The sequence below is a fragment of the Metopolophium dirhodum genome, chromosome 1, assembly GCF_019925205.1.
Source record: "Metopolophium dirhodum isolate CAU chromosome 1, ASM1992520v1, whole genome shotgun sequence".
Classification (NCBI taxonomy): domain Eukaryota; kingdom Metazoa; phylum Arthropoda; class Insecta; order Hemiptera; family Aphididae; genus Metopolophium; species Metopolophium dirhodum.
The window spans coordinates 113,092,393-113,102,699 of NC_083560.1; the positions used below are offsets into that span (position 1 = coordinate 113,092,393).

General features: G+C 30.6%; 1 protein-coding gene across 1 annotated transcript; it reads left to right on the forward strand.

The window, feature by feature from the left end:
• Window positions 1-3,533: 3,533 nt before the first annotated feature.
• On the forward strand, window positions 3,534-9,485 carry LOC132951291 (zinc finger MYM-type protein 1-like). The gene is made up of 3 exons (XM_061023109.1): window positions 3,534-4,026; window positions 4,099-6,375; window positions 9,460-9,485. Exons 1-3 carry the CDS (start codon window positions 3,534-3,536, stop codon window positions 9,483-9,485), a joined length of 2,796 nt encoding a protein of 931 aa, XP_060879092.1.
• The last annotated feature ends 822 nt before the right edge of the window (window positions 9,486-10,307 follow it).

Sequence of the window (10,307 nt, forward strand, 5' to 3'; positions counted from 1 at the left end):
ACGACGTAAAATGTTTTATTATTGAACGATTACAATCGTACGGATTAATTCAACGGCCGCCGCGTTGAAATAATATATTATGTTGTGTAACCGTCAACATAACGATATTGTTAGAATATCTCTTCGACATTGTTATTTGTTTGCGCGTACGTGATAGTTATGCCAAAGTATTATAATAATTAAGTCAGCCTGTCAGGTGATAAAAAAAAAAATAGATAGGGAAAGCAATAATAATAATAATATATTCTCCAGTGTACGGTCCACCACCACTGCACCAAGGCATTGTCCCGATAACGTTGCATTAAAACAATAAAACCGGAAATTAAGGACATATAAAGTGTTTCCGTGTGACGTTTATTATTTAGTTTTTTAATCGTTTGCTTTTGGCCGACAAACACCACAAAATACACCGAAAAGTATAAATATATATAATTTATATTTATGTACATTTACCATTTACAACAGAAATGAAAAATACAATTCAATAAATAAATATGGCTAAACATAATTTTTTTTTTTAATTCAACACTGTATTCAATTATAGTATTAATTATAAACATTTTTATGTCTGCGTCGGATAATAAAAACACGAAAAATAGAAATCCAATTATGTATTTTTTTTACATCAAATATCGAATACAGACGCTTTTACAACGGAGTAAGATTTGGGTCGATCGAAAGACGACAAAGTTTCTGAAGTTAGTTCTGCTTTCACGCGTCATATTTGTGGAAAAACTTTTCGTTTTTACAAAAATATGAAAAATAATACACATTTTTATGATTATGTCACATCCAAATGTCTTGAGAAACATACCTATAAGTATAGTCAACACAGACGCACAGTGTATCTATTTTGCCAATTTATTATATTTAATCAGTGTTATACGGAAAAATGAAAAACATCAAAAATTATATTTCTGTCAAACACACATTTACAAAAAATAAAACATTGATTTTTTTTCGAGTGAGTAATTTTATTTTTATCTGTTTTTCTGTGCTCGTAACTTTGACTTTAATGTATTTTCTCGTAAAATAGACGAAAACCAATCAATGAACCTCTAAAATACAATGTGTACGTACACGCACACATTTAGGAACACTTTAAACGTCTTTTCGAAATCACAACTATAATCCTCGCCTCAGTGAATAATAACTGCACATTTTTGTACAACTAAATATAATTTTTTTATTCGAAGAACATAACATAATAAAATTGAATACATTTTGATTTCTTCTCCAGAGAAGAATTTATTCTTTTACTACACGAGTTTAATTTATATTAAGGTTCACAATCATGTAGAATATTTGAATATGTCGGGTAGGTATTTATGATGGACTTAGACACTTAGTGCACATGGAGTTTGAAATTTCCAATGCCATTTGAAAATGTTTTCAATACACAGGTCAAACGGTCATAATTTTTAGTTTAATTTTTGTTTTCAACCTCGATCAGTTTCACATTTAATATGGCCTATTTCAGAATAGATTATAGTATTGTACACGAGTCACGTGACTAGTATAATTATAAGTATATGACCATATAGTAGTACAAATTAATAATTTTTATGTATATCGTATATGTAATTAGGTATACTAGTAAATTTAGATTCTTTATGTACTTATTGGTTATTTAAATTTTGTAAAGTTAATAATTATGTCATGTCGTCCCGATAAGCAGTATCGCCGCATAACCGAGCCGGACGTTTGACGACGACCAAACACGCACGTGCTACTAATACAAATAATATTTCAACTCAAGTATAGGAAGGTATCGAGAATTTCATTAAACGTTATCAATTCAGGATATTCTTTGGAACATTTTCCCCTTTGACCAGGGCCGGCCCTAGGGTAGGTCAACTGGGACATTTGTCCTGGGCCCCGCGCGAATTTTAGGGCCCCGCGCTTACGTCATGAAAACTAAGATGGTAGCTAATATTCAACAGTCATGTTGAAAAATAATAATTCATAGAGTTTAAGTTATAATATGTTTTGGAGAGAAATAGTATTTATTGAATTTTGTACAAATGCATATTGCATAATAATAATATTTATAAATAGCGTTATGGACTTATGGTATTAATAATAGTTCTATTAATACCAGCTATTCGACGATCGATACTAAAAGTGTCTTATCGCATCAGAGCGCTGACGCCCGAAATTATACGCACTTAATCAATCAGTGGATTATTTCGTTTTATTTTTATTTGTTGTACATATAATTTGAAGACAATACGACCCGGTGTGGGCGATATTGATAATTTCACTTTTAAATTGTATTCAGAGTTCATACGTCAAAGGACGAACACGAAGGAAAGGAAGCTGATTTTTACGATTGGTATATTTTATATAAAGGTATGAATAACATTTTTAATAATAGATAATTGTTAAGTATTCGATTTTTAAGTGTTTTTAGTCAACCTTTGTTTAATAAATTGATCTTATTCTTTCTAAAATTCTGATCAAATCGCATACGTAGAAATGTAGAATGTACTATTGCACCGCGGCTGTATTGTTTGTAATTTTATTTAGGTACCTCCACATCCGTTCGACGATAATATTGAATTATTTATAATGTAGCCGTATATAATCTATATTATAATATATTAAAGACAACAATTATTATTATTATTTTTTTTTTTTATTAAAGAAGAAAGCCTCGATGACGGGATCATTGGCTTGTTTTACATAGGTACTAAACTTAAACTAAATTATAAACAATTATTATTATTTTCTGATTGAACATTGTTATGGACATGGTTATTGTTCAAAATAATATACAGTTGGAAAATAGTAGAACATAGGTATATAGAATAAGTAATAACGTGTAAACGTATTATAGAAGTAGTATCTTAGTACCTAGTATTGTTGATTACCGTCTCAGGATGATAATATGCATTACGCACCGTTAAGAAGTACTGATACTCGCGTCTCGCGTCGCTGCCATTTGGATTATAATATTATACATTTATACTACTTTTACTAATCGTATTCGTCATTAATTATTCAATTACATTTAATTAAAAAATTATTGAACATTTAACTTAAGATAATGTCAACGCAATATTTGTTTCACTCTCAGACACACGCGCAACATAGATAAACCACTTTCACCTAACATTATTTTTATAATTTTTTATTAATCTTAGAGTAAAATTACTTGTAATAACAATTATAGAGGATAAGATTTTTGAGGGTTTGACATTTAGATTTATATTTTATTATTACATAACTTTATATTGGACTTACAAAATAAAAAAAAAATGTTAAAAATTGTTTTGAAACAATATTTAAACAAATCTATTTGTCATGCTCTCAAAAATATTATTCTCTATAATTTTAGTGCTAGGTTATTTAATATTTTGCTCTAAGATGACTCAAAAACATAAAAAAAAAAAACGATACTGCGTAAATGCATTTTGTCTATATTGCGCGTGGCCGCGTGGGACAGAGAGAGAAAACAAACAGTGCGCTGGCTCCCTTTTAATATAGATAATAATTAATTCATACGATTATAATTGATAGGCTTACTAACCATGACTAGTCGAGAACGTGATAAGTTCAGAAAATACGGGTCAGGAAACGTAAAACGAGAAAAAAAACGGAAGGCTGAGGAGTTTATGCAGAAACATAGGGGTACCATGAACAAATTTTTAACCATATCTAAAAATGAAGATATTGAAATCACTGAAAACCCAAAACAATCCAGTTCTTCATATTTAGATAATACTCCAAATATTATATTGAATGATAACATTGAAATCACTGAAAACCCAAAACGGCCAAAACAATCCAGTTCATCATATTTAGATAATACTCCAAATATTATATTAAACGATGACATTGAAATTACTGAAAACCAAAAACAATTAAGTTCATCATATTTAGATAACACTCCAAGTATTATATTAAATGATGATATTGAAATTACTGAAAATACAAAACAATTAAATTCTTCATCTTTAGATAACACTCCAACTATTATATTAAATGAAGATATCGAAATTAATGAAAATCCAAAACAATCAAGTTCTTTATATTTAGAAAACACTCCAAATATTTTCAATATTGATGAAAATTCAACTGAAAACTATATTTTAGAAAGTAACAATAAGTGTATAGGAAAAAATGTTATTGGTAATGATGATCGCTTAAAAAATCAATCACATATATGGGGTGACCCTGGAAACTGGCCTAGCCATATAGACAGTCAAATAAGATATGATATAATTAAGTTAGGACCAATACGCTTAGTGGATTATGAATTTCCAAAGACTCTTCAAAATGATAGCTCTAAACGAAAATTTACCAAAAACTTGTATACAAGAAATTTAATAAATGGTGAAAAAACTGATAGAGTTTGGCTTGTTTATTCGATTACGAAAAACTGCGTGTTTTGTTATAGTTGTAAGCTTTTCTCTTCTGAAAACCCCCACCTCAACCATCTAAGTACTATCGGAACAAACGACTGGAAACACTTGCCTGAGAAACTTATAACTCATGAGCGTTCTGTTCAGCATTTTAAATCTATTGAAGCCTGGACAGAATTTAAAAAAAGAATTTTGAAAGAAAAATGTATTAATCAACAACATTTATCTATTATTGAGAAGGAGAAAATTCATTGGACAAATGTACTGAACAGAATTTTATCAGTCATTCATTATTTAGCTGCTCATAATGATGCATTTCGAGGTTCATCAGATGTACTTTATACTAAAAGTAATGGGAAATTTCTTGGTTTAATAGAAATGCTGGCGAAATTCGATCCAGTAATAATGGAACATGTTTACAGAATTCAAAATAAAGAAACACATGTCCATTATCTAGGTCATAGAATACAAGACGAAATTATTAATATGATGGCCAATGAAATCAAGCAAAAAATAATAAGAAACATACAGTCTGCTAAGTACTTTACGATTATAATGGATTGCACTCCAGATATTGAACACAGCGAGCAACTTGCTATTCTTTTGCGAATAGTACATATGGACGAAGAAAACGAATACAGTACACCTACTATACAGGAATATTTCTTAGATTTTATAACGGTCGATTCTACAACTGGTTTAAATTTATCTGACGTTCTAATGAAACAACTTAAACTATATAAAATAAACATTGAAAATTGTCGAGGTCAGGCCTACGATAACGGATCGAACATGACAGGAAGATATCAAGGAGTTCAAACCCGAATCTTAAATATAAATCCACGAGCATTTTTTACTCCTTGCGCTGCCCATAATTTAAACTTAGTCCTGTGTGATGCTGCCAAAAATTCAACTATAGCCATTACATTTTTTGGTATAGTTCGACGTGTTTATACATTATTTTCTGCATCAACATGTCGCTGGAGTATTATTAAAAAACATTGTACAGTGTTCACGGTTAAACAATGGTCAGAGACGAGGTGGGAGAGCCGTATAAATAGTGTGAAAGCTTTACGTTTTCAACTTTCAAGTATTTTAAATGCTTTAGAAGAAGTTTCCGAGACAGCTAGTGATTTGATGGCCCGAAGTGAGGCTGTTTCACTATCAAATGAAATTGGTAATTATGAGTTTATATTAAGTCTTGTGATTTGGTATGATATTTTAACAGAAGTAAATATTGTGAGCAAAAGTACACAAGATCATAACATGGATATAAATACTTCTGTAAAAATGGTCCAAAGTCTAATACAGTTTTTGCATCAATATAGAGAAAATGGGTTTAATTTGGCGAAAATTGCTGCTACCAAATTAGCTGAAGATTCTGATATTGCAGTTGCTTTCAAAAATCCACGAGTAAGAAAAAAGAAAAAATTATTCGATTATGAAAATGTTGAAGAACCTGTGTTAAACAATGAAGATCGGTTTCGTACAAATTATTTTTTCGTCATTCTTGACCATGCAATACAGTCGATTAAGAAACGCTTTAAACAGTTAGAGACTTATTCGGACAATTTTGGATTTTTACATCGCATTGGCAAGTTGAAAACAATGGAAAATGATGATTTATTAAAACACTGTAAAGATTTGCAATTAATTTTAACAGATAACGATCTAAAAGATATAGATGGATTAGATTTATTTTCTGAACTAATCATTTTTCGAACTTTAATTGACGAAGATACAAATTCACTCCAGGCACTTAATATTTTAAAAACAACAAATGGATCATTTCCTAATCTAACCATTGCTCTTAGAATAATGTTAACCATTCCTGTGACATCTGCTTGTGCGGAAAGAAGCTTTTCAAAGCTAAAGCTAATAAAAACTTATTTGCGCAATCGATTAGGCCAAGACAAACTTTCTGAACTAGCTTTAATATCAATTGAAGAAGAAGTATCGTCCACAATCGACTATAAACATCTCATTGATATCTTCGCTTCAAAAAAATGTAGAAAGAAAATGTTTAGTTAAGTTTTAATATGATAATTTCTATTTTACTTTATATTTAATGTTTAAAATATTTTTATAAAAATAATTTTACTTTATTTTAATTGTTTATAATATTTTGATAAAAAGAGTTTTACTTTATTTAATTTTTTTATAATATTTTGATAAAAAAAATTTTACTTTATTACAATTGTTAATTATATTTTGATAAAAAGAATTTTACTTTATTTTAATTGTTTATAATACAAAAGGATAAAAAGGATTAATCGTATCTATTATTTATTTACTTATGTATCCTGATAAAACAGTATAATATAGTATATTTGGTTTTAATTATTATTTATTATGTTCCAATAGAAAAATATACCCAATAATATTTATTTTTTTTTGATATAATATGGAGATCGCTATTCATTTGGGCTCACTAAGAAGTAGTATGTATTGTAGTGCGGAGTAAAAAATATATAAAAATTATTAACTAGACTACAATACATATTAAATATATATCTGGGTAAGGGCATGGAAAAGTATAAAAATATATATAATGAAAACAGGACAAATTAAACAAATATACCTATTTAAAAAAAAAATACGAAGAACATTATTTTGTCCGAGGGCCCCGCAAAAACTAGGGCTGGCTCTGTCCGGGGCCCCGCAAAAACTAGGGCCGGCCCTGCCTTTGACTATAAACAAGTTAAGTCCCCTTTGGATTCGTTATTAATATAATTAATATTTAGTTTGTAGCGTTTCAGTGTAATATAATAGTATACAGTACTGCAGACTACCGGCGGCGCACAACACCGCACACCGTTACGCCACGTGAGTATACATAATATGTGTGTGTGCCCGTTGGAAAGTTGGCCTCGAACCGTGTACGCCTGTAGTAGTAATAATATTGTCGGCGACAATGGGACGCCAGCAAGTAGGTCGAAACGTCTGTAGAAAAACTTGGTTCGTTATAATGTGTACGAGCAACCGGAACTCGCGGGATGAGTATATAACCTGTAGGCTGTTACAGTAGAGGTAAGCGTGGCGTGCGCGTGACTCACGCGCTATATGACTGTTTGTCAATGTATAGCGGGAGGGAGGGGGGGAGGTCAATGAAAATCTCCTGCCAATGATACATCACCTGAAATTGTCTCAAAGATCATTATTTTTCGAATTGCGACGAAACAATGAAAATGGAAAATATTTCTTCACGCGTTAAGAAACAAATAAAAAATTACAATGACAAATAATGAATCGTTTTATTACCCTCCTCTGGAATATCAAGTTCGATTAAATTTCCTTTCCAAAAAGTTCGTATTATGCACGAAACTTTTGGACCCAAAATAGTGAGCGTCGTATACACGAAAAAGACGGAAAGTCATTGATAACATTTCGAGTTTTTTTTCGCGATTTACATCTCTTCCGAACAAAACCTTTACAGGGAATATAACAGAAAGAACTAACAAATTAACTATACATCATACAGCGTAGTTCACTTTTATTTTAATCAATTTTTTTTTATTAAATAATTATAAAAGTTATGTTATAAAAAAAAATGTTTATGTATATTTTAGAACAAAATTAATTACTTAAATTAATTTTTTGTTTTCCATACTCTGCCAATAAAACTTGCGCAGTGCCCACACCGTGAAAATTTCTGTTACACACTTTATGTACATGTCCGCTATTATTTACCGGTATATACGATATAATATAATATCCGTATAATATTATTATAATATATATATAGGAACAACGCCGTAACGTCACGTGGGATACAGGTTCAACAAAAATATTGTATACAATCATTCGCGGTCACAGTCGAATGCGGTGAGTATTATAATAGGTCTACCTCCGAGAAATGGACTTTATCACGACGGTTTTTTGCTTTGGGTGAAAACCTAAATAAAAAAAAAAATTAAGAAATGACCGCAGCGCTACCATGTATGCCACATATTATGTACTATAATATTATAATAATTGTATATATCAACTGCGCATATACACGGCCGATCGGCATCTGTCGAAATGAAAGTGTTCTGATGACCGTGCTAGCGTACATAATTTCATGAAATAATAGGTAAGTAGCTAAGAGTCCACACTTGGGATGCAATAATATATGAATGCACCTATAACTGCCGTACCCTAAAGTTACCAACCTACTCGTTGTGACGAGGTACATCTGCAGACATGCCAAAAATACTCATTCAAAAATCGTCGGATCATCGTCAATAATTAAAAATCTTATAATATGATCACGTGATTGCATCACGGGAAAACATAATATGTATTTGGTTACCATCTGCTGCAGTTAAAAACGAATCATTGGAGGGGGAGAATTTAAAATCCACGGGTGAACTTATGTGAGGGGACTGGGGAGGTACTTAATTATCTATACACACTTAATATCAGTGTCGGATGTTTATAATTCTAATAAGTTATGGAAAAATCATATTATCTTGGCTCGGCTTGGCTCAGCTCGCTGCTCGTAGCCCGTGACTTCACCTAGGAACTGCGTCGTGATATTGTGGGAACGTATGTGACGAGCCATGTGGCTCGTGCCAAAAGATCACAACATTTTATATTGTTATCTTTATCTTTATCACGATACAATTTTGTAAACTAAACGAATTTAGTACTCTCACATAAATTATAATAAATTCCATATACTTTTCCTTTATTTTACGATCGTGTTAGATAACTAAATAAATGGTAACCGTGACCATGTATTGTTTTTATGATATGTACATCTTGCTTTGTTTGGTTTCTAAGATATTTTTATGTACATAAAATCGTACAAAAATCAGAATACTACGTGCATAAGAAGATTGGAGTTTCAGACGGAATAGGGGGCTCGTTTGTTAGGATTGTTTGTTTGTCCTCGTACTTCGTCACCCATATATTTTATTAATTTATTCATTTACACTCAACCTTTACGACTTACCAAACTATAAGAATAATTAGTGATGATTCAACATAAGAAATATTTACATAAAATTAACAATATAAATTGGGGCAACCCATCTCAGAATTTCGAGAAACACGAAAACAAATATTTTAATATGTTTTATTCAGTTGAGTTAATTTTAAATTTTAGATTTATATACAACAGTCATAAACTAATAACTATACAAAATATTAAATATGAATCAGAAAAAACCAGGCTGCAAGTCACTATGTTGTATAGAGTTGAGTAAAAGCGTTGAGTGTACCTATCGTCATTGAGTAGGTCACTGTATAATGACTAATATATGTGTTAAAATTGAATTCAATGATAAATCATTGTATACGAAAAACGAAGATAGTCAGCCTATATTTGTAAGATTTCTAAGTTCAATTTACTATCAAAAACAATCATAAAAGTTGGAAAGTGTAAGACTTTTACTGCCATTACATTCATCACTTTGGTTAAAATCTAAATGTTTTTTCATTGATCGGGACCAAATCAAGTCAGCACACAGCGTGCAATTGGATTTTGAGTCTTGACACATTTACAATTGAAACATAATATAAAAAATAGTCTCCCACAGGCCGCTACAACTATAGCTGGTATACAGAAAAGAAGTCGGTCAAACAATTCTAATATTTTCCGTTTTCACACAAAATCTGGTCGTTCTTAATTTTTGTATTTTTTAAGATTTTCACAGTGATGACTAACTGCGACACTACGTTTTTAAATAATACGTACTGACTCATAAAAATATTATTATATACCACGAATGAGATTTAAAAAAAAAATGCGAACCGAAATGTGGCTTTATACTTATTACTTTATACCGATCTACCGTACGCTTTGTTTCGTGTACGTATGAGATTGTCTAAAGGTGCATGCTCTATTAAAACTACATTTTTCAACATTGGGTGCTTATCATATTTCAAAACATTAAACTTATCCAGTTTAATTAAAAATGTAATACAACATTTTATATTTATTAATAAAGTGTT

What these genes read in the sequence shown, in the direction of transcription:
- LOC132951291 (XM_061023109.1), top strand. Translation starts at nt 3,534, where the DNA reads ATGACTAGTCGAGAACGTGATAAGTTCAGAAAATACGGGTCAGGAAAC. An exon ending in TGAAAATCCAAAACAATCAA is followed by an intron (nt 4,027 to 4,098) that starts GTTCTTTATATT and finishes ACTATATTTTAG; the next exon opens with AAAGTAACAATAAGTGTATA. An exon ending in TATCTTCGCTTCAAAAAAAT is followed by an intron (nt 6,376 to 9,459) that starts GTAGAAAGAAAA and finishes TTTAAATTTTAG; the next exon opens with ATTTATATACAACAGTCATA.